This window comes from Phasianus colchicus, chromosome 3, assembly GCF_987193195.1.
Source record: "Phasianus colchicus chromosome 3, bPhaCol1.hap1.1, whole genome shotgun sequence".
NCBI classification, from domain to species: Eukaryota; Metazoa; Chordata; class Aves; order Galliformes; family Phasianidae; genus Phasianus; species Phasianus colchicus.
The window spans coordinates 70,263,904-70,289,955 of NC_143438.1; the positions used below are offsets into that span (position 1 = coordinate 70,263,904).

The 26,052-nt window shown below is 36.2% G+C and overlaps 1 protein-coding gene across 1 annotated transcript; it reads right to left on the minus strand.

Annotated features, from left to right (window-relative positions):
• Nucleotides 1–1,425: 1,425 nt before the first annotated feature.
• On the minus strand, nt 1,426–26,012 carry NBN (nibrin). The gene is made up of 16 exons (XM_031590971.2): nt 25,781–26,012; nt 24,244–24,377; nt 23,537–23,682; nt 22,529–22,688; nt 21,019–21,122; nt 18,608–18,725; nt 18,145–18,335; nt 17,275–17,375; nt 14,733–14,871; nt 14,041–14,304; nt 13,351–13,783; nt 10,443–10,514; nt 8,448–8,603; nt 7,350–7,463; nt 6,404–6,453; nt 1,426–3,526 (listed from the first exon to the last, which is right to left on the minus strand). Exons 1-16 carry the CDS (start codon nt 25,809–25,811, stop codon nt 3,496–3,498), a joined length of 2,244 nt encoding a protein of 747 aa, XP_031446831.2. The 5' UTR covers nt 25,812–26,012; the 3' UTR covers nt 1,426–3,495.
• Nucleotides 26,013–26,052: the final 40 nt, after the last annotated feature.

Sequence of the window (26,052 nt, forward strand, 5' to 3'; positions counted from 1 at the left end):
TGGATGCAAGACTGTACTCTAAAAGCCTTGCTAATAAAAAGTGTATTTAGTTTGTATACTGTGTGCATCTCCTTCCTGTGAGCAATGTGAACTAAGATGGTTCTAAAAAAAAAAAAAAAAAAAAAGCAGATCCGCAGCTCCTCAGTGTTCATTACTCTGAAAAATGAAAGTGCTGTAGATAAAGCTTCTGTTTTTTTTTATCAAAAAAATATAGCTATAAGCAGAACTCAGTCAAATGTGCTATGCTTTCAGGTTGTGGTTTGGATTAGAGAAAGCTTAGAGGTCCAAGTTAGATTAGTAAATGTTTTTTAGTTGCAGATGTGAAGTTAACCCCATACAAGCTTACTAAGAGAAAAAAAAATATGTTCATCTGAATATTGAAACCACAGGGCAGAAACCATCTGTAAAACCAAAGCATGCAGCAGCAGTTGTTCTGAACTACACAATGCTCAGTAAAATGCTACGATTCAGGTAAGGTTACTCTGTATAGAGATACGATACAGGGAAATTAAATGTGTGAGTACAAATCTCTCCAAGGAGAGAACTGCAGCCCCAGAGCAGCAGCAGTAATTTCTAATACAGTGGGAGAAACAAGGAAACCACCTTTCCCAGTAAAGTAGTTTCCCAGCTGCCTGTGAAAGACTGCAGAGAAATGTTGGCACAGAGAAAACATCACAAGGTTTATGAGGAACCCTCCAAGTACTTCTATGTAGGTGCTCACCTAATTGCATGATGGCTGAGTCTATCAGTTCTATGATGCTAAACTGAAAAAAAGAATCAAGGCTGCTAAATCAACTACCTGGGGAACTGGATGTGAGAAGCCCTAACTGCTATAATGTGAACACAAGAGTGGTCTCAGCTGTGCCTCTGGGGCTGCTCAAGTTGCAGTCTGAGTAGCAGAAGACTTGGCTTTTTACATTCTTTTATAAGGCCCATGGTATGTTTTATTAGGAGTTTCTCAAGAAAGAAGAGGTTTTTTTCTATTGATTATATACAGAGGTAAACAAGCTTTCTGAAGGATCTTGTCCATTTGATATTCTGCTTAATAACTGCTATCAAAAAGGTCATCATCAGCAGTCTGCAAGGACTCAGATCCATTAGAACAGAGAGCTTTAAACATAAAAACATGGAAATTTTGAGATAAGAAAAATTCACCTTGAGAGTACAACAAATAATATTAAGTACATCTCTTCCAGCAAATACTTCAGTAGCTGAAGAACCATTAAAGGTGGTGGGTGGATGAGATCTGCCCTTACTGTGATGCAAGTTACAGTACCAACATACCTTATGGCTATCTGCTGAATTCAGAGTTATCGATCTTCCAGTTTGTGTATCATTTTGGCCATCCCTGAGCAGTCAAGGATCCATAAAGACAAAAATGAGGAACAACTGTTTTTTGAACACAGAATATTTTTTTGTCTGAGACCATGTAACCAGTTTGACTTCAGGGTAATTGCTACTGACATAGATAGATCTTGGGGCATTGTTCTTCAGAGTTAAAACATGACATAGTGGTTTGAAATAGCCTAGTTCACCTTGACTGCTGTGTTAAAGATTCATTCACATCACATAAGAAAAGCAATCCTACCACCTTATAAACAGTGATAGAACTACTGTTCATTTTCATCACAGTTTTATGTAAGTGAGCAACCTCAAGGCTTTTTGAGCTGAACTTAAGTATGATGAAGAAAAGCTGATTTATTTCCAGCTCCAAAATCTTTTAGAACAGTAGCACTAATACTTGTTCTACTTAATGAACCACTGAGAAGGCTACCATCATTAGGCATTAGCTACACTTAAGTCTCTTAATAGATTCCTAACTCTTAAAACAATATCCCTGAAAAAGAGCTCAAGAATTCAATTAACTTCCTTTTCTCCCTCTTGAGACCAGCTCCTTTGATTTCTCTTGGCCTGAATTTTCAAGACCGTAAAAATGACATTATTTCAAAAAGCAACAGCGTTTATTTGGCTTCCCTGCCACAACCTGATCTGGAATTTTCACCTTTTTTCTTCTTTCATTGATGGAAAAGCTCCTACAATCCTAAAAATCAGGGACAAGTCCCTACAAGCAGTATTTGGACAGCTGTTATCTACTGACATTGATATTCTATTGAAAATAATGAGTAGTAACTGTCAGCTCAAAGAGGGGAGTAGTTCACGCTTCTCAACCTGAAGCATACTTCTTTTCTGTTAAATGAATCTTATATAAAAAATATCCTGAGTAGCTCAGAAAGTAGAACTGATCATGTCCCTTGAAAGGAACAGCACTCTGCACTTAACAGTTAGCACAAGACTTACATGCAATACCCTTAACTACAGTGTCCTACTGCATTTAAAAAAAAAATGAACACAAGTCTCATCATTGTGAAAATCATCAAATCTAGCCTTCCTCCTCATCTGTCTCAAGTTCTACTGCAAATGAAAACAATTTACAAATTTATACTCTGGAGAAATCAATAAGGTTGATTTGGCCACTCTGCACATAGCAGGGGGGTTGAAATTTGATGATCATTGTGGTCCTTTTCAACCCAGGCCATTCCATGATGATTCTATGATGATTTTCGTGTGATACTATAGGAAAGTATATAAACTCCTGTAAAATGATTGTCATCATGTAGCTTTTTAAGAAGAATTTGTGTAAGGAAGAAACAACAGCCATTTTCAAACAAACACAGTTCTTTTCTATTTGCAAAGGAAAGGGAATAGGTGGAGAAAGAAACAATCTTTGCCTCTCTCCCCTCTCAAAGAAAAAAAAACCAAAACTGAACTGCTTGTTGCTGTTGAAAAATTTTCCTGAGTTTACAGGACCATTTCTAGCCCAGCTGAAGGACGTTCAAGCAAATACTGACTATTTGAATACTGATAATGAGGCAAGATCTCTCATTTTTTAATACAAAGGTTTGTTTCAATATTTGCCATCACAAAAAATTGGTGTTTATCTATAAACAATCTGTTGTTACCAACTTCAAGAAAAGGAAGAAGCTGGAGTTGATTAGTATTAAACTTGTGCCTGAGTAAATAAGAAACATTTAAGGTTTGGTGTAACTTCTTTGTCTTGATTATGCCTTCTTCAAAAACTTTCACCTTAAGGCAAAAGTGATAATAGACAAAAAGCTAATTAATTAACAAGGCCTTTCTAAAATTAAAAAAGCCTGATCCTAGCTTCCTTTCTTTCCCCTCTCATTCCCCCCTCCTCCCTCCAATAGTATTGACAAGTAAACATTAGAAAGAAGCTGCCTGAAATTAAATCCTAAATACATGCAGTATTTTCCTAAGCGTTACTCTGAAACAAAAACGTTAAGGTCTTGCATGTACAATCCTTGAAAGAAATTTTTCTTTTTCTGTAATAAAAGCAAGGTTTAAAAACAAGTCATACAATAACAGATAGCTCAGATAGTCATATATGTGTATATATTACATGTTGTAACCAGCAAACACATCAGTGGAGCAGAAAGAATATTTTGATACAGAATTGCTGTAAATTCAGGTCACAATTTATCTTCTCCTTTTCACGTTGGGATCATATCTGCAACAAAAAAGAAGTTGTCACAAATAAGCATGGCTCCATGATATTTAAATTTAAGAATGCAATGCAAATGATTTTATTATACAGTTATAACGAGGGATTAGGCAACGTTCAGTCCTTTACCAGATATCTGTGATTAATTATTGTTGCTACAATTTGACTGAAGAGTGGAGAAGTTATACCTGTGCATGAGCTGAAGGTAACACTCTTCCCTGGCTCCTTTCCTAGCTACTCAAAATCTTTCTATCTATTCCACACACAAGCAAGATTCTCCAAGCCTGAAAAGTAACTCAGACATCCTGCAAAAAAATCCAGAGGCCAGGGGTGGAAAAGTAGTATACGTTCACAGCAATCTACATTTGGCCAAAACTCATTCAGCAAAAATCCTTCTATTGCCTCCTACACCCATACAGCAACTCCCTGTTTTATCTTCTTTATACAGCTTCTGATTGACTTCTAGTTACTAGTATCTACTTTCTGGAAAAAAAAAAAGTTTTCTGAGTTACAGTAATACGTTTATGATTTTCCTGTGCTACACCCCTTGGCCTTCTTTTTCTCCATTTGTGCTTCACTTCCCCAAATCCTATGTCCCTTCTTTGAAATTCTGATAAGCTTTGTACTCATGCGTGAATAACTTATGGACACAACAAATGATCAGGCAGTTTTACTTCCACTAATTCTGAGCTCATTCATCAGGACTTTTTTTGCTTAGGCAGGAAAATGTCACAACTTCTAAGCCAAATTACATCACCGTATAATTACAAAGCTATTATAGAAGTTACTGCTCTAACACATGAAATGTGCATCCTTTGAAAGCAACATTCTATTATTAACCATTAATGAACAACACAGGCTATTAATACAGCTTTTCTGAATGGTCTGTACACGTTAATACTCAGTATGATGTCATTTTGACAATCATTTGGATAAACACCACTTTCTTCACAATCTACACTTTTCTACCAAGATATACAGTTTTTAGTGTTTGTCAAATGCATGTCAGGTCAGAAGACACAAAGTGGCTTCTTGCTTCTTCACATAAAAATAAGAAAATAATTAAAGCTTTGCTAACCAAAATGAGACCCTAATACTCAATCTCATTTCATTTCATTGCTGTAACACTGTTACAAATGAATTATAACATTTAAGGATGTCCTGGACACCAAAACATATTTAGAGGTCTTGAAGAACCGATAAAATCAGAGGAGACATTCCATGGTGTCCAGCTTCAACCCCATCTGAGACTGTCTATGGAGAAGATGACACTGACCATCATGAACACCTTTCTATTTAATCCCCCATCTCACCTGCAGCCATTTTTCATGCTAAAACAGAATGAAATTAAACAGTATCTTAGAAAGGAAACTCTACAGTGCCTGTGGCTTGGACCAGAAAGAAAGCTACAAAGATTCCATCGCTGGCATAAATGTACAAAGAAACAAAAGGCTTTGCTGGGAAAAGGGAATGAAGGGCACAAAGGGGTGTTACCAAGGATAATCAATTTATTTGTAGTCTCAGCAGAAAGATATTTCCTTCCCTTCTGCTTCTGTTTCTCTCTGTACTGAATCAAAAGTAGATGATGGTACAGATTTTCTTTCCAACTCATCTTTACCTTGGAGCACGACTGTTGCTAATTTCATCTACAAATGCAATTTTCAGGGGAAATTGCAGCTGTTAACATTAGCATCACACCAACAGTTTTGCTCAGGATTAAGGACAAAATTAGAAGTAGGTTACGATCTGAACATTAAATTACGTGTTTGAGTATTTTTGGAAACTTCGGTACGTGCCACTATCCCAAATAAATTGGAACTAAGGTCAAAACTGTTTGAAGTATGAATGCACGTGAATTATCTAAGCTTCCACTGCTTTTGAAAGGTTCAAATTAATCAAGATGCTTCAGATAAGTTAATTTTCTAGCACAGCAATCAAGCTGCACTATGTATTTATATAAACATATTCGTAATTGTCATGCATTTAAATGGACTGCAGACATAAAACCATAAAATAGCAAACTTGGCCTAGAACATCAGGAAAGCAGTTATAGATCGTTGAAATTTAAGATTAGAGTTGAAAGTGACTAGACAAGAAATCAATTGAATAAGATGATTTTCCATACTCTTTCAAAAGAGAGATGAGGAAAAGTGGTAAGCAACTGAAACAAGGGTTAATGGAAGAAAACCACTAATACAATGAATTATGCCAAAAAGCACAGGAAACTTAACATTTGGATGTATTTATACATTGTTAAGTTTTTGGGAGTCATTACCTCAAAGGTTAAAAAAGATCATTCTGATGATCACTTCTTTCACAGAAATATCATTCCATTGCTTTCACTCCCTCAGCACAAGACAGACAAGTACCAGGGCTAGCACTAAAGTCACAAACTCCAGAACTGTTTCTCAGGAATTCAGATGACTGGCTTAAATCTAACACCAAACTGTTTCATCAGGCAAACACTAATGGCAAAGAGCTTGACTCTGGATATTTCTTCCAGTCTTTGTGAATAATCAATCAGAGAATCACGCAATATCCTGAGGAGCTGAAAGGGACCCAAAAGGATCACCAAAAGTTCAACTTCTGACTCCACACAGAACTAAGACATGAGACAGGAAATGGCAACATTCTCGTTTGAGAATGTTCTTTTAAAAATATTATGGTAATTCTGAAGTGGAAGTTTAAAGCAAAAAAAAAACAAAAAACAACTGAGAGTTGCAATTGAAAGTTACCTTGAGTATAATTCCATACATGGAAATACATGAGATTTTGAAAAGAATAGGCAAAAAAATAGCCTTTTGCAGAACTGGCTTTGTCCAAAAAAAAAAAGAGACACGATGAAAGATACATCTTTTCTAAACATAAACATAAACCTCTTACCTAAAGAGATCATCAGCAAGTGATTCTTCTCTTGCACGTCGATTCTGTTCCTGAAAAAGTAGGATTTTTCAACACTGTATATTAAGAACTAACATATTTTTTCCATGCAAACTTCAGTTCATGATGGATAATATATTTCATCAGTCAAGGCTGGCTACTGTTGCCAACTAGCAGATCAGTTTGTGAATTGGTCAGAAATTAGCTTTCTGTTTTTCAAGGCATTATAGAAATAGGGGAAATTTTGTATGATTAAAGGGGGACAAGGGAAATTTCAATTAGCATTATCTACATCCAGGAACAAAAAAAAAGAGATAAGCAATGGGATTTGATCAGGCAATGAAAACAAAGTATGGATCATCAGCAAGTATTTTTGAAGAAAGTACTGGAAAATGACAGTGTTGGTGAAGTGCTGGCATAAAATTGTAACTTCTATGTAAAAAGGGGAAAAAAGCATAAAACTTCCCAGTGCATTTCTTATTATATTGCAACAGAATTTTACTCAGGTATTTTCTGTTCTGTTCAAGAGAACACAGAATATCAACTGCACATTGTAAAAATTTAAACAAAGATTACTACACAAAAGTTCTTCCTGCCTCTCTGTCACATCTGTAGGAACCACAACTTATCATCCTGCTTATTTTAGTTACTAAAAACAAAACAAAACTCTTTCACGTTACTGATTTTGATTTAAATCATTATTACTGATTATATGAATTCTTAATGTTCAATGCATTCAAATTATCAGCAAAAAAACCCACCAAAACCAAAGCCTTATCTCTGTCTTCTGGATTTCAGTAATGTTTCTAATGCACACGTAACAGCTAATTGGCTGAGCTTTATTTCAAAAGTAAAATTTCCAAGTATTTCAGAAATGACCACAGGTCAGTATGACCATGTTCAGCAGTGAAGTTTTGGTTTTGCTCATTTTTGAGAAAAAATTCCTTACCTCCAATTCTTCTCTTAACCAGTCTTCTAGTTCTGAATTCTTTCTAGTTTGGTGAGCAACCAAATCTGATCCTCCAATAATGTATGGAAGTTGCCCAGCTCCTGGATAAGGGACCTGGAGACAATAAATTCTTAAAGATACAATGCAAGGCAAGCATAATGCAGGAAAAAGTTCAGCAATGAAAGTAAGTCTTTCTCTGAATAACATTAATCAGACATTATACTTTTTTGAGACTGAAGGGAAAAAAGTATTTATTGCAAGCTACTGATTCCCTTCTTTTGCCAAAGGAAACAAAAAAATAGCTGATAAATATGATATACATTAAATGAAATCTGAAAAACATTATAAACTGATTTTTACTGATAGAATCTATTTTACATCAAGATATATAAACATCTGTTACAGAAGGATGGCAACAAAAATACTATCAGAAATTTAAAATATTTTCTAAAATGACTGCTTACTCACAGATAGCTGGAAGCTTCATTATTTGATGAACAGTATTATATTTGAGTGAAATGCAATTGCAGTGATCTTAAGCCATATATCCTCACTAGAAATATTTATGGCATATATACAAATATATTTGTACTTATTTTTAATATAAAGAGGTACTTTTACACTAGACACTAAGAATTTTCTTAAAGTTATCCTCAGGAGCCAAGCAAGCAATAGTCTTACAAAAGTAAGACACTAATTTCAGTTCCATTTAGAAATTCAAATGTTATTTTCTAAAATGCAAGATTCAGAATCAGCATATTCTCTTTGGAGAAGTTTAATTGCAAACTTCTGGAGGTACAACCTCAAGTTACACTTTTACTAAGGTTAGGTTAGGCATCACTTAGCAATTTAGAATAAGCGGCAGCGTAGAAGAAATTACAAGGATCTAAAGAATCTTTATCAACTTAGTACTTTCTGGTGAGTTAGAAAAATACTCATTAATAACAACAGAAAACTGTTTAGTTTTCTGTGATTATTATCAGTTAAAAAACATTCAGGATATTTTTTCTACAGTACCAAGGAATACTTCTACAGCATTAAGGAAATACTTCCAAACATTTTAAACAGTGCCATCTTGTGACCATTTCAAATACACACCTTTCTGAATGTTTTGAAATTGTTCTGTCCCTTGCATTTGGTATTCCTAATAGTCGGGCTGTTCGGTCTTGGACAGCTGACAACCAGTGATCGAAACTCAGTCAACAGAAGTTTGCTAGGAAGATGGCTGGAGTCATCTTCAAGTTTGTTGTGGTTCTTATATGGGAAGAAAAAGAATGGAGCACTTTTAAGTGTATAAAATGACATAAGATGTATCTCTCACAGCCTCCTCACATATTACCATCAGAGATTGATGCTATGTGAATTTATTTCTCCCATATTTACATCTGCTGAAAGCACAGGATTATTAAAAACTGCAGTCATAATCATGAGGTTAGTGCACCTCATTTTACTAGGATATTACAGAATCACAGAATGGCCAGGGTTGGAAGGGACCTCAAGGATCATGAATCTCCAACTCCCCTGCCACATGCAGGGCCACCAACCTCTCCGTTTAATACTAGACCAGGCTGCCCAGGGCCCCATCCAATCTGGCTTTGAACACCTCCAGGGACGGGGCATCCACAACCTCTCTGGGCAGCCTGTTCCAGTACCTCACCACTCTCTCTGTATAGAATTTAATATGTATATATTATATAGTATAAAATATATTTTTTTATTTCAATGAAGCTATTATCTAAGAATTACTTTTCTCCTCCACTCTGCCTCTAACCTGGACTAATTTAATTGTTTAATCTAACAGGATAAACATTGTTTGTTCTAACAGAAACTCCAAGGAAGAATATGTTGAATGTCTTCCACTCAATTCTAGCCTGCAGATTTAATTTTAGACAAACTCTGTCACGATAAACTGAATCTGATAAATGAAACAACTTTATCTTGTACGTGCAAACACTCATCTGTCAGCAATCTGCATGCATACTTTGCACCTTGGGGTTAGATCTATGTAGATTAAAAATGAAGTCTAGGTGGAAGACAAGTACACAGACTTACAATATCTTCAGAGACAGATCTAGCCCAGATACAGCACTGCTATTTTATTGTAATCTAAGATGACCGTGCACATTGGTATGTGTATGGGAACTGCTGAATCATGGCCTGAACCTCTGATTGATTACCTGAGGCGAGAAATGAGTCAGCCACAGGAGCACAGGTGATGGCAATTCACCTGTGCTGCCGGAAGGGGTGGAGCCTGGCTCCACTTCTCCTGGACCCATTTAAAAGCTGACTACCAGTGGAAAAGGATCTTTTCTAGAGATTCTTCCTCTGGAGTTTTGCAGTGAGTCCAGGATGAGGGTAAGCATTCTATCTATTTTTTTTATTATTATTATTATTACAAGCTACTGAGCCAAACTCTCTTGTTTATTTCATAATTATAACATCTTTATATTCATTGATTATACAGTATACTTGCACAGCATTTCCTTTTCTTGAATGGTACCGCATGCCCATGCTAAAAAAATAAAAATAAAATCCTGCTGCTTGTGGACTAACTACTCTTCTCACTACAGAATCTTTTCATTTCTGACGCACCACCATTCCCACCTATTCTCTTTCATTAATTCATCCTCCCAAAGTAATCTCACCTATAACAGTTAGTATGCTATTTACTATTAGCTAGTGTACATTACATCTATTTTCCCAATGGTCCATCTGTTTATTTTAGTTCTGACCTTCTTAGAGCAGCCAAGGAGATCCCATTCTTGTCTAGTCTTTAAGTAGTTACCCAACATAAACGTCTGTACCAGTATTAATGACACTGAAAAGTGAATACAATTACACTAGGTTTCTGTAATCTCAGTCATCTTAAATATCCATAAAAAAACAATTTTATTAAACACAAACAATAGTTCTGCTTTCAAAGAGTCATTAAATTGGCCCCATACTATTCAAATTTATGTGTGATTACTTTCAGGAGTTCTATCTCCAGAGTTTCCTTACCCTGAATTACAATTTCCCAGTATTACGTTCTTAACAGCAAAATTTTTGTGTATTTTCTTAATAATTCTCAAAAACAATAAATTTGTTTCTTACCGAGACCGATGATTCTTCCTTAATCTCACTTCTCTTTTCCGGAGTCAGAACTGATCCAACTTCATCTTTTCTCTATTGATTAAATGTGGGAATTAAACATAAATTACAGTGCTACAAATTAGATAAAATCACTTTCTGCCTTTTCTTGTGGAATAAGCATGTTTAGATCAATATAAATACATAGAAAATAAATCGTAATGAAGCACGCTATACTTAGAAAATTGTATGGTTTTATGTACACTGTAATAAATCCGGCTTGGGTTATAAATGAGGACTTTGCTGGTTTGTTTTTTTTTCTTACACAAGTAGCAAATGTTTTGTGCACATCTTCAAAGTCCTGCCACGTTCTACAAAATACTTTAAAAGCTTATGAATATAATAAACAGTACAATTTTCAATTTCATTAAAGTGTGCATGTGTAGAAAGTAAATTTCACTGCTAGGACAGGAAAGCATTCTGTTGGTTGCTTTCATCTCAAAGGTTACATTGTCTCGCTTCTTCTAAATGGCTTCAGTTGTTGAAGATGATCAGGTCAGCTTTATGTACCCCATAGATTTTTAAGCCAGTTATCCGCATCATCGTCTTGTGATGAAAAGTATTTCTATGCTTAAAGAAAACAGGTAAGGTGCCTGTGTGGCATTATCATGAACCCTTCCTATTTCACAGAAAATGTAATTTATCTGAAGAAAACAGGTTTTTATTAATCAATTACAGAATCATAGAATGGTTTGGGTTGGAAGGCATCTTAACATCACCTAATTCCAACCCCCTGCTATAGGCAGGGACACCTCCCTCTAGACCATGTTGCTCAGAGCCCCATCCAGCTGGCCTTGAATGCTTCCAAGGAGGGGGCATACACATCTATCAGAAGACTTTTTCTCAGCAAAAACTTAGTGTGCATAATTAAAATAATAAAAGAACAACTTAGTTAAACTTAAGAATTCTTCTTCCCTTACAACTCTAAAAGATCAGATGAACAAAACTTCTCAGATCATAAAAAAGCCTAAGACCGTACCAAGCAACCATTTCAAACTCTCAGTACAATCAGACCCAAGAGAAAGTACTTCTTCTCTAACATTATAAACCAAACAAAATAACAAAGAAACAACTCTACAATTAGATTTCTTCCTTGTCTTTAAAAACGTGTCAGCTATAAACATTAAAAAAGAAGTTTATAAAATTATACCAAAGTTCAAAATTCAGACTTCACAGAAGCGATTTTGGAGAGGGACCAGAGGAGGGCCACAAAGATGATCAGGGGACTGGAGCACCTCCCCTATGAGGACAGGCTCAAGGAGCTGGGCTTGTTCAGCCTGGAGAAAAGAAGGCTGCGGGGTGACCTCATTGCAGCCTTTCAGTACCTAAAGGGAGCCTACAAAGAGGAGGGGGATCAACTCTTTGAAAGGGTGAGTGACAGCAGGACAAGGGGAAATGGTTTTAAGTTGAGGGAGGGGAGATTTAGGTTGGACATCAGGGGGAAATTCTTTACAGAAAGAATGGTGAGGTACTGGAACAGGCTGCCCAGAGAGGTTGTGGATGCCCCGTCCCTGGAGGTGTTCAAGGCCAGATTGGATGGGGCCCTGGGCAGTCTGGTCTAGCATTAGGTGGAATGGTTGGTGGCCCTGCGTGTGGCAGGGGGGTTGGAGATTCATGATCCTTGAGGTCCCTTCCAACCCTGGCAATTCTGTGATTTTAAGTATCAAGAGAAGAGCGCTAAGCTGGTATCAACTATGGAAGCATGATTGATAATGCTGTCTTGCCAACTCCAGCTACTCAACTGTGCATTTATTTCTTACAGCATTTAAATACTGCTTACACCATGTAAGAATTGGCTGGACGGTGAGCTCTAAAATTTTTAAACTAGAAATCTTTTCTTTTTTCTTTTTACTATTTTGGTTTGGTATAATTCCCCCCCTTCCACTAAAGTGGCTGCTTTTCTACATTTCTCTTAGAAAAATATCTTACCCTGTAAAAGAAAATTGAAAAAAGGAATTAAAAGCTATGATGAATATAATGTATCCTCTTCCTCTTCTCTAATCTAATTTGTGTTTCTGCTCCTCACAGGGTAATAACCATTTTCCATTAAATAGAAATGTTTAGATTAAAAAAAAAAAAAACTGAACTGCAATATACTTTTAAAATTATGTACCTTTTAGATTAAATTTTAATTTAAGTTTGCAAAACTCATTAATTTGCAAACTGGGGAATGAATATGGAATGAGAGTATTTACGCTATGATGAAACTACACAAATCTGAAGGCTGACATTTTGGAACTTCTGAAGTTAGTATCTGGTAACCAGATGTCAAACATGAGCCACATCTTACCACCTGGCTCTTCTTTCAAGGGGTATGTTTTCAAAACTTCTGAACTACTTTCTAAAATGTGACACTGAGTCTGTGCATACTTTACCAGACATTCTGTATATTCTGCTTAGTGGCACTATTTATTTTTAATGGGCATGGAGGGTTTGAATTGCCTCATGCAGGAATTCTAATGATCTCTCACATGTCACATTTAGAAATTCTGAGTTGAAAGATGTTGGATGCTATTGTGGTGTTCAACAGAAGAGGTGACCATAAAGTTTCTTCAGGAAATTCCTTATATAATTGCATATTATTTTAGCATCTATATTAACATTACAATTAACACAACTATGCATGTCATGAGAAGTTACTGAACCACTGACATATTCTGCTTGCACTACTTCGAGCAAAGAGAGGAAAAGCTTCAGAATACAAACAGTTTTCAATTCACAAGGAAACAATGTTAATATGAAAAAAAAATAATTACATAGGTGTAAATCTGCAATGTATGAACAATCTTCATTATCCTTAAAGAAGCCATTTGCTTCCTTCAAACATAGTCATAAGCTTCAAGATCAGGCATGTAAGAAGAATGTAACTTACCAACATCTCATTCTCCTCTCTCTGCTTTGTATTTCCTTCTTCTGTTCTGCTGCCTTTGGTTTCCAGACATTTCCTCCTTCGTTTATTGCTTTGAGCTTCCTGGTCACCATTTGCTGTTTGCTCTTCCCAGTCTAGGTCTCTGCTTTCAAACACCATCTCTAGCATCTCTAAATCTTCAGATGCATCATCTAACTCCTTTCTTTTCTTCGGTGCAGGATTTTCACTAAAAGTAATTTTAGTGTCAGTTTTATTACTTGCTATTTCACCACTTTCCCTTCTAAATTGGATGTTATTTTCCTTTTGATGCTGTTCTTTTTCACTGTTCCATGTTGATGAAGCTGAGGATTCAGTGGACTTGGAAACAGGTAACGGCCTTTTCTCCAGTTTTGCTAGTTTGGGTACAGATGTTTCTTCTCCTTCTTCAGTTCTTTCCCTTAGCCATAAAGTAATTACAAAATAAAAAATAAATTACAAAAATGTCTTTGAATATGATTAGCTGCATCAGCAACATAACAGCTTCCTGAGGTTCCAGTGATGGCACTGTGAAGTTTGAGTGTAAATACTCTTGAGAAATAGCTTTCCCTTTTCAGAAGCTTTTCATTAACTCTGTTTTGAATAAAACTTACACCACGTGAGCTATGCAAGAACAGCAATAACATAACAATAAGAAAAGTAGTATCAAAAACCTACCTTTTCCTAGCAACATGGAAGTAATTTGTAATTGAATTAGACTGCTGACGTGGAGTGCACTCTCTAGGTTTATCAACTTCCAAAATTTTAGATGGAGATACTGGATGATTTTTTTGACTAAACCCAGGTGTTCTGTTTACTTTAGCTATTAATGTTCCTGTATTTGCAGTGCCACTTGTGCTAGGGTTCTCCTTTACAGCAGTTTGCTGGAAAGCCCCTTTTTCTCTCCTCTTTGTCTGAGAAGTCGTCTTCTCTATCTCCATACTATAGCAGAGAGAAAAAACGTGTATTAGGTGAATGCACAAAAAGTTACCACTGATATACACTGCTGCATAATACTGCTCTTTAAAAACTCACTTGTACTTTGAATATAAACAATGTATTTGTGCTAACAACTGATACTGTAAAATCTGCTATATTTACTTTTCATTATCACTAATTGGCTTAAAAACTCCAAATACAATTAAGATAGTCAGATACGCAACATCTACATTCCTATTTATTAATTCATATTGTTACTTATCACTTGAAAGCAGAAATCAGCTCACTGCAGGCAACTGACAGCAATTTACTAAGTGCCATTTTGAACACTGTGTGCGCCTTTGTCCATGGCGCTGATGAAGTCCCTCTACCACAAAAGAGTGCTTTATTTGCAAGTTTTAGCTCTGAAACTATTTTCATGCATACTTTACCATGTCTGCTCTTCAATTTCTGTATCAGCTATATATAATGCACTGTTATCTGCAGCAGCAGTTGGCATTATTGTTTCATTCACAGCCAAACTCTGAGAAATGGCTGGCCCGGCTCCTGATGCAGTACTTGCAGTTACAGCTGCAAGATCAACAAAAGAGAAGAATCAAAAGATTAATATTGAATGGGTTTTTTTGCATGTAATATCACATGACCACCTTAACTAATGAGGTAAGACTTTTGGAAAATGGTATTCATAGAATCATAGAATTGCTCAGGTTGGGAAAGACCTTCAAGATCATCAAGTCCAACCATGACCTAACTGTACTACCGTAACTCTAACAACCCACTGCTAAATCATGTTCCTGAGCACCACATCCAAATGGTTTTTAAACGCATTCAGGGATGGTGACTCAACCTCCTCCGTGGGGAGCCAATGCATGCAGTTTTGATTTAAAAAAAGCATGTAGATTTAGTCCAAACAAACAAATAAGCAAACAAAAACACAACTAGAAGAAACCAGATTCTAAATGACTAAGTTCTAGGGTTTGGTTTTGGTTAAATATTCTGTTGAATTAAGAAACAGAATTTTGCTTAAATAAGAATGAAATACTATGGAAAATTTCTTATTTTTATGCTCATAATATATAAATCAGGCAATGCATATTTTATGTCAAACTGTCAGAGCACAAAGTCCACCATCTTTTTACTTTTACTTTTTTATAATTATCTGTTAACACAATCGTTATCCTAGGGATTATCCCTAAAAGTACTAAACTCCTGTTTGTTATCAAAATATCTCACAGTAAACATTTTCTTTGGCCAACCGGCCGTAACTAGGTCATCAAAGGAGTGCCTTAAAAAAACTGCTTGCTGCTGTGTTTGCGTACTTGCATTATTGTTCTGTAGAACCGAAAGAAATGTGTATATACCATCTTTTATATTGTTTGCCCTTTCACTTCTCTTTGTCTTCGCTAAGACAAAGGATACTAAGGTCAACTATTTTAACATATATGTCACATAACTGTCCTTCCAAATATTTACCACTCAGTCCCTTACAATTTTCCTGCATCTCATTCTCGTAAGTCTGTGCCAGCACTATCCCATCTTTTGGATGACATGTTTTTATATATGTATTTTTTCCTGCCACTGTACCCCAGAGGAATAACCTACAGAAACATCTAGGCCTCTTTCTCGAGCTTGCACATCTCAAATGCTTTCACATGATTACTACAAGTTAGATGAGCAATATATTAGTATCTTGACAGTCATTGTTGAGCCACAAAACTGGTGAGGATTCTGGAGCACAAGTCTTATGAGGCGCAGCTGAGGGAGCTGGGATTGTTTAGTCTGGAGAAGAGGAGGCTCAGAGGAGACCTTATTGCATTCTACAACTTCCTGAAGGGAGGTGGTGATGAGGAGGGGTAATTTATTTAATTTATTTAGCTATCTGATGTGTGTAATGTGAGAATCCATTTATTTTTTGTTGTTTCCTAAACTTCACTGGATAGACAACAGACTACACATATACAAGAACTCTAGTCAATCAAAACATTTATCAGGCCTCTGCCAGTATTGCTGCCATACCTTTCTCTCTTCAAAATACATTTCTGAATAAGAAATCTCTTACATGTAAAGACAAATTTATGGTGTTTATTGAGTTAAAAAACAACAACAAACAAACAAAAAACCAAACTACACTTAAGTTGTAGGATTTACTACCTGATCTATCACTTTGTAGAAAAGAATAGAATCTAAAATTATTCTATGAAATTGTCAGAATTGCATTTAACAAACTGCATTCTAACAACTTAGGAAGCAGCATGAAAAGAAAATTAGACCAAACAAATATATTATCTGTCTCCCAAAGACTTTCACTGCTGTTCTATTGGCAAATACAACTTATGTTTCAAGACAAAACATGAAATGTACATTCCCCATACTGTTATTTTAGTAAACATGGCAATACTGCTTCATTGTCTTGACTTGTTACTTTAAGATTAGGTTTGATTTTGAACTGGAAGTGAGGCTATAGGGGATTTCCCTAGAGCAAATTCTTTGCGTGCAAAAGAAAGCAAGCCTTTACAAATTTATTTAGTTCTTATTCTCTAGATTTCGAACGTCAACCTATTATAACTCATTACCCCAGTCTCTTCATAAAAAATTGAATAGCTTGGAATTCACAACTACTATACACATTGATTTAGCAGCTACTAAAACTACCAACTTCAGAATGTTGTTTTAAAGTATCTTTCCTTGAAACATTGAATAACAGCATCCGTTTTTCACTTTAACTTTAGAAATTAGGTCTTTTTAAATATTAAATCTACACCCGTAGGTCACATTGTTTTCAGTGTAGCTTATAGCAAGCTGTTGAGACAACATTTATCTTTTCAGATTACCATACATTTTTCACACAGTGTCATTCTATTTTAGTGGTATTGCAAAATAAAAGAACCTTGGCATTACTACCTGATGTCTTGTACAAAAAGAAATGCTACTTCATTATTGCTGTTAACTTAGCACTACCCTTCTTCCAATTACCTTTGTTATCAGGCTGCCTCTGGGGGTTGCAGTATCTTTCTGTAGACATGAAAATAACTGCCAATCCAATTTCTGCTTCAGGAATAGCCCTGAGATTGTTGCTGTTAACATACAGAAAGTCAACATGTAAAAATAAGTTTCTCAGTACAGGTTCAAAGCTGAAGAGGCAAACAAGCACATATATGTCAAGATACAAAATGCTCATCACTCATTGCTACTGTACTACAGCCATGAGAAGAGCTTGAATATAGATGTTTTCTCTGTTTAGCAGGGAAATTCACAATGACTAGACTTAACTACTAAGTTGAGGTTAGGGATTATGTTTTCTTTGATTGTTTGTTATACTACTACAAAAATACTAACATCTACAAAACAGGTAGCCTGCTCTCTCTGAAAATATATATATATATATACATATATAATTTATATATATCTATGTAGAACACAAGCTGCCTTTCACAGTCAATATATGTAAGTAGATAGACACCAAAGAACCACATAGCTTCAAAGTGCCCCGTACTTCATGGCAAACATGAAGTATGTATGACTATTGAAAAAAGAATCAAAAATTATATATCCCCCATTTCTAGAATACATTCATTTTTAACTTTTTCTAAACAGCAGAAAGAGTTTGCCTTCTCTAATTTCAAACCAACTGAATTGAGCAGAAGAGCTTCCAAAAAACCACCCAAATCTATAACTGCCAAATCCTTTCTTTCCTCCTTCAAGAAATTTTAGTTACTGTGCTGTGTACTTAAAACAGTGCCCATCCGGGTACTAGTACATTCATACATATGCAAATACAATGACTAAAATAACTGCAGAAATTCTAAAACAATCCCCTTCCTGTGCAAGAGAACAAATATTCACCTTTCTAAGACAGTCAGAATGGAATCAGTCCAGTTTCTCATGGACTCAGATCCTAGGATCTGAGAGTTTGTCATCCCAACATCAACAACACAAACTTCAGGAGAAACCAGTAAAGAAGTTTCTTTTCTTCCCTCTGTCATCAGTTTTGCTTCTCCTCCTCCAAGAATAACTGCTGGACCCAGTTTCTTGTGCTAAGAAAAGAATGTAATTAAAACGATCTTAAAAAATAGTCTGTTGAGAAGTATGCTAACCTACCAGCAAAAATCTCATTGCTCATATATTAATGCAGAAATGATATGTTCTGTTTCTACTCCTGCATTTGATCTTAATTAGACTGTTGTCTTGTAAAAAGATAAAATAGATAAAATCTTTCCTGATGGCCCCAGAATGAGTCAGGATCCAGAGAAAACAGAATATATGCTTAGCTGTCCCCTAACATCTTTGCACTGTAAAGCCCAGTTACCTGCTTGGCAGTCAGAAATACAAAAGTTTTTCCACTGAATATTTTTTTCCTTTCAGGATGTCCAGATAAATCCATGTTATCAATACCAATGGAAGGCTCATCAACTGAAGGATAAAAGCTGTAAAAACCAATATTAAAGTTACAAAATCGAGATTTTTGTATCAGTACTAATTGATAGTCCCTTCTGTTTTAATTTTAAGCTGGGAAGTTAAAATACTTCACTGCTTTGTTTCTGTTAAAACTATTCATATAAATATTTTTTCAAGTGATTAAGAAAAAACAGAACCTCTTGTTTCTCAGGATCTAAGCTTAGACCAACACTTACAGTCTCAGTAAGTAAAAGAATAATTTTTGGAAAGTATTCAACTTTCCAATCTTAAAACATCAACTACATCTACATTCTCCACTAACAATACTGACAAACTAGATTGCTATCTCATTCTGTGCTTTCCCAGACATATTGCTTCCACTACCCTTCACTTAGGACAGCCACTCCTGTTTATCTTGTATTGGACAGAGAACATCATGTTCTACCATGCTGTGTGACAGCCTATTAATGTGACAGAAAATAAGCACACTTTTTTTTGCTGGTGGCATAGAGAACTGAACTGATCATCTGCAGTGTTTGTCTTCTAATCATCTTAGTGTTTGTACAGTCCAGTACAAGGAAAATGATACTGTGCTTAGGGCTTAGATCAGGTAGAAGTCTAATCTGACGTTCTAACTTTTGTGATCTGTGATCTCAGCTCTAATTAATGACAGCATGCACTCATCATAAGAAATGCTTCTAGAATAAAGACAAGCATTTTACTGATAATGAACACTATTTACAGGCTCTCAGAGCCACACGTTCTCTGCTACAGCAGACTCAGCACACCACAGTGAAGGCATACGCTCAAAAGGAGTGAGAGCACTGGTGCACAGTTTGTCCACGTGCTCTGGCAGAGCTTATAATGACTTATCATTATCCTGATCACTGATCAGACATCCTGACTGCTGAAACACAATCCCAGAATCTGATTTAACAGCTCAAGAAATTACATATACCTGTGTACAACATACAAATGTATATGCTACAAAATTTTTCTTTTCCTAGCAAAGATTCTCAGATTTTAAGCAAGAAACATAATCCATGAAATTCTGAAATCTTTAAGTCCCTGAAAAAAACTATGCACTACACTGATATTTTCAACATCTGCAAACATTAAAATCACTCTCCTCAAACTCTGAGAATATCTGCATAATTAAGGTGGAACATAATAAGGCTGTACATTTTCTACTGTGTTCATATCCAGAATTCAACGGTGATAGACCAGAAGACACCAAAATAATTATCGTTAATTTTAAATGACCCTCTTATCTTCTTCCAATTAATTCCTCAAGGTTCATGTACACAATTAATAAACATGTACCTTTTCAAGGTACAAATAATAGCAATACAGATGAAAGTCCCTCATACAATAAAGGGACTATTTTATGCTTTTCTACATGGACCACAGAATGACCAAATGGCTATTATGATCTTTTGGACCTCTGGAATAAATAGAGTGACCAAAATAACAATTATTTACTCCATAGTAAAAATATACTTTTCAAATTATTTTAACAGTATTTGATTCTCACATTAGTCTCACTTTCTCAAAAGAAAAGAAAAGAAAAATGTTATTTTGGTCAAGTTAACCTGCTTTGATCAAAATTCACAAGCTCTTTTCTCATGTGACAAATGACAGAATGCAAAAAATGATCTCAAGATGTGCTAAGGGAAGTTTATTGGGCATTAGAAGTAATTTTTTTCACTGAGAGAGTGGTCAAGCATTGTAACAGGCAGCCCAGCAAAGAAGTGAAATCCCCAACCCTGGAGGTATTCAATAGGCAGGTAGATGCAGCATTGAAGAACATGTTTTAGTGATGGGATGTGGTAGGTCAGGTTGGATTGATGATTGGACTTCATAATCTTGAAGGTCTTTTCCAATCTAAAGAATTTTACAATTCTATCACTAAACTCATAATCTAACTGTTTACTGGAAGAAATTTTTTTAAATAATGAAATAGGGTTAATAAGGTGTCTTTCACACAAATCTAATTTTCTTCACTTTAATCTATCAACTCCCAAAAGAGTTTCAGTGGTGCTTCAAACACATCACCATAGAGATTGCTATAGCAACCTTTCTGAAAACAAGTTCCTGTCTAGAGCTAGTAACATCTCTAAGCATATAATCAAATCCAAGAGCTCACCTTATGAGTCTAGATATGAGAAAAAAATTGCCTAAAGATTAAAATGGTAGGCATTCTTCCACAAATAAAGCTACTGTAATTCACATATTCTGCCAAGTATCAGCAGATAAGTGTGCAATTATTTGGTAATCTAACTCACATAAAATTAATTCTGTGACACTGAAAGCAATACTTACTTTTCAGGAGTCGGCAATTGTTGCCTGGACTGAACAGCCTTCATTAATTCATTAAAAAACTCTGGTTTTACAATTGGTCGTCCACAAATCAAAGCACATATTGTCTAGGAAGAGAGAAGACACACTTAACATACAGAAAAAGCCTAACTAGAATATGGTTCAACTGACTGTAGCTTTACAATATCTTAGATCACACAGACATCTGTACACATCAAATCACGTGTGTGTGATGTGAACAGCATCGCACAGATATAACTGTACTTGTTTTTGCTATGGAAAAAAATGTCAGTTTTACTTCTAACAGCACACCTTTTAGCTGCTGTCACTGAAATTATATATGGCAACTAATGAAAAATCAGCAACAGTCTTCACGAGAACTAAAGCTCCAGTAAACAAAGCAATCATAGTATATTGTTGCTGCTGTTGTTTGTTGGGTTGGTTTATTGTCTTTTTGTTTCTTTTTGTCTACAAAGTGACTAAATAAACATTAATACTCAATTTGTACAGTTATACTGGATATAACCAGTGAACTCGGAATTATAAAGGCTACAATTCTCCCCAAATAAAGTGCACCTCTGTGAAACTATCTGGAAGTTAACATAAAAAACTAGAAGAAAGATGGTAACAAGCAAGATGAATACTAAAAACTCTGTCCTTCATTGAAAAGTAGAAAACATCAGTAACAATGGAAAAAAAACAGTAAACATCAAGCCTCAACATTAGGCAAATACTTAGAATGATTAAAATCTAAGCAAATACTCTCTGATTAGACAGATTAATTTTACAAAACTAGAATAACGTAAACTTTAATGTTTCTATTAACTGAGATAAGAAGTTCCATAAATCAGAAAGAAAAAAAATTGCACAGGCTCTCTCCAAAAGAGAATGAATTTTTTGTTATTGTTCTTTTTTAACCATCCCAATACCCCCAGTAGGCTGATGCTAGCTTTTCCTCCAGGTGAGCTCTCTGATCCTAATTACTGTACCGCTATATGAAAGCCACAGTCAGGAGAGGGAGCTACAGTACAGTGGGAGAAGACTCAATATATTCATGAACTGTGGAACTGAATCAGTGAGAAATTTAACAAAGTAGTAAAAGAAAGACCAGAAAAAAACAAACAAAGAGAACAACTGCACACAGAAAAGAACCAACACTTTTTAATGACAGATAGGATTTCCCACAAATGCTACAGCAACACTGAGAGGGAGGAAAAAAGATTTTTCTTCACTTCTCTTAATTTCTTAATTTTCAAATACAACTTTTTCCCCTGTTCAATTTTTATTTCATTTTAAAATGGCGTTTAGGCCAGAGAGACACCTTTCTGTCCCCATCCTCCCTCACTCCCTTTTTTAATTTTTTTTCATTTTCTTTCCCTCCAACATGCATCTCTTCATGAAGTTGGAAGAGTTGACTTCACAGAGGAAAATGCTGTCTAACTAAAATAAAATAAAGCTTTGCCACAGTCTTGAGCAGGTCTAGATTTCACATTAACAAGAAAAGTCAACATACCTTAACAGTAACTTTTACTGATGCCATTATTAGGTGAGTACATTCTTTTGTCCATTCATTCACAACAAGTCCTCCGAGCTGCTGGATGGCTTCATTTAAAGCATTTTTCTGAGCAGCATCTAAACATGAGGAGCAAACAACTAAAGATTCATATTCCACTCTGCAAAGAACAAGTAGACGAGAAATGCTTTAGTAATTGTAGTAGCACTATGATCAACAAGGCTGTCTTATGAGTCACTTCTGTTTCACACAGAATTCTAATAAATACATAAACAGACCCCTGTAATTCTTATACTGTGCTTTAAATTGTCTTGATGAAAGTAAATAACTGATTTTTATTGAGAAAAATAAGCGGAATTTTGATTTGATGTTTCAAATGTTTATTCTTGAGACTTTTGATTTCAAGAAAGAGCACACACCCTTATCAGAATCAGTGCTTGAATTACACTGCAAGGTTTGAGAACCAGAAACACTGGATGAAATCCAGCATGTATTCCCAAAAGCAAAAAGTATGCTCAACAGAACAGTTCATTAACAGATTAGTATTTGAAAGACATGAGTTTTGTAGAATGCAAGCTCAAGAAACTTTTTTCTTCTTACACCTATTGTTATTTGTAGATTGTCCATTTAGAATTAGAGAATATCAAACTCTATGATTTGAATTGGTGTAGGCTACGAAGGAGAAAATATTTTTCTAATCATATCAATCATGGAAGTCATGATGTCACACATCTTTTAAAACACCAATGATAAATAAACTACATTTTTCTTAATAAATTAAAATAATTTCAAAATGAATTATTATAAAAATATGTACTAAAAGAGGGTTTCAGAAGCAGGACGCAGAACACAGAAAAGTATTATTTGTTTCCTCTGCTTCCTAAAAACTGAACAGGTAAATTCCCTTAGCATTCTATCACCATCAAGTTGGATGATGTGCTAAAACACTCTTTTTGAAAGCTGTTATTTTCCACTTAGTAGTTTATTATCAGTCTGAGTACCTCTTACCTAAACTTGCTCTCAAAGACTCCAAAATTTACTCTGTCACCAGACTGCAAAGACCTTGAAGTGCCACTCAATTTTGATCCATTAACAAAAGTACCATACTTGGAAGTGTCTTTGATTGTTAACAGGGGGACTGAAACAGACTGGCTCTGAAAATAAACATAAATAAGTCTTGGTAGTTCATCAGAAACAGGTTACATAAAAGGGATTCCGGTTCATTGGCTTCAAAATATCCAGAGAAATTGCAATACATAATCAATACTGAAGTGCTGTTTGCCGATTCTCCTTGGAACATTTTTCTTTTCCACATTCCCCTAAACAAATACAGAATTAATGATGTGGAGTGAAACATGCATTCCACATCAAACCCACAGTAATAAAATGGAAGCACTTTCCAGAACTAAGTTCTAAAGTTCTTCTATAAACTGAAATGTAATTGCATGATTTTCCTGCTTTGATTACTTTAATACAAATTTCTAATCAACTTTCACTCTGAGATAAAAGGAATGCCCAAATAGGACCCTGGACCATTAGATCTATGTCAATGGATTTATCAGTACAGACAAGCAACCCAGGGGGAAAAAAAAAAAAATAAAAATCAAGACTAAGAAAAGACATATGTCCAATGGTTCTACTCCAGCTTCACTGTCATGGTATTCTGAGTTAACAATGCTGAGTATTTTTAATGCAGTAAAATGCTGGCTACTTACATGGGTTGTTTCAGGACGACTTACTGTCAGAACTGCATGACTTCGACTGATTGATTGATCATCCTGAATTAAAATAGCACAATTTTTGCGTCCAACAACATATTCGGTACCAACTAAAAGTCGAAACGGCTCTCCTAAAAATAAACAAGAGACAGAAAAATATCAATTTACAAGAAACTCCAAAACACTCAAAGTTCTTAGGATCAATTCAGAAATTTGTAAAGTATCCAACCCTTGTCTATACCTTGTCATGTACCATTTATTAGCCTGACCACAATTGTGCTTTTAATTTTTAGACAAAACCCGTTTCTTCCTCTGTCTGTTATGAAAGGATAGCATTTCATAATTAATACAAAATAAACAAACAAAAAAAACAGTAACAGAAGCAGTGGCACTATATATTTGTACTAATACCTATTTCTTTTATCTCATATTACTTCTTCACAGAACTACAAAAACACAAACTTTACAGGTACATAACTTACTAACAGTATATAACTCAGGGACTGTTTGAAGTGCTTCAGACAAAAATGCCTCCCTAAAGGATGCTGAAAGATCTGCATTGTAAATCAAACAGATACTTAGTCAGTTTGGTCTCTGACCTATGCTGTAGCTTTTTGTCATATAGATCACTTAAGAGTGCATGACTCAAAGACATCCAAGAGGTATGGGTCACTTATGAGCAATGATTCAGAAGTTTTTCTTGATAAAAATGAATGAATTAAAGATGAAATTCTAATACAAATAACTGTCCAAATAAGAACAACGCAGAACTCATCATCCTGACTACAAGGACGATACCAATGTTTTGGCTTTTGCTGGAGTGGTTTCCAGACAGTAAGAGATCAAATTCTGTTCATTTCAGTACAAATAGATGGTGCTATCACTAAGATGCACACCAAGCATCATTAAGTCAATTCCAATGAAGCAAGAAAAAAGAGATACAGCGGTGATGTGACTGTTTTTTTTAAGAAAGAGAAAGCATTCAAGTGAAAAAGCTGCTTTTGCATTATGAAATACCCATCTTCAAAGCTGGTCAATAAATCAAAACTATGGATAAAGTTATGGATAAAGAAACTGAGAAACAACGGTGCAGTGATGACTGAAAACTGCGTTCAAGAAACAACACAAAGTTTCAAGTTCAACACTTGGTCCCTGAAACATCAAGTAAAGAATAGAAGTCTGTAAAAAGTCAGACATCGTCCCTGGAAGAAGAGACTGAGTGACCTCTGCCTGTGGGCTCAGCTCTTCAGGTCCGGCAGGGCAGCACCGCGCTGACTCCGCTGGCGGCAGCAACCCTGGGACCCATCGCCAGCAAAGCTAACAGGGTACGTCTGCACTACCGCCAGCAAGGATAACAGGACAAGGCCTCCGCGATCAGGGTTCCAGTGAAAAAGGGAGCCCTGCCGGTTACTGGAATGGAAAGCGAAAGTCGAGCCTGTAGGCGAGCCAGCTTCCAAGGAGGAGGTGGATAGGGCCGGCCCGAGCCCAGGCGCGGGAGAGGCGTGGAAGGGCCCCAGCCCCGCAATGCCCTCACCTGGTCGTGCGGCGGGCACCAGCTTCCACATCCTGAGGCCGGCGGGAGCTCCGCGGTGAGGAGCTGCGGTTCCCCGTGGAGCTGTGCTTCCCCGGTGCTCCCCGCCCTGCCGGCGGTCGGGCCGGGAACGGAGAGCCGGTGTTTCTTTGCCGCCCAACCGGCTACCGCGCCCTGCCGTGCAGCAAAAGCAGGGAGCGCCGCGTGGCGGCGGGCGGGCGGCACAGCCGGTGCGGCCACTACAGCCGGCATCGGCGGGCATGCGCGGCGGCGCG

Bases quoted from the DNA above. Each gene is read 5' to 3' on its own strand.
- NBN (XM_031590971.2), bottom strand. From the start codon at position 25,811: ATGTGGAAGCTGGTGCCCGCCGCACGACCAG. The intron at 14,872-17,274 runs GTAATTGGAAGA...TTGATCTTGCAG, and splicing joins GAGGCAGCCTGATAACAAAG to CTGTAACTGCAAGTACTGCA. The intron at 3,527-6,403 runs GTAAGAGGTTTA...TTTTTGTTGCAG, and splicing joins CTTGCTGATGATCTCTTTAG to ATATGATCCCAACGTGAAAA.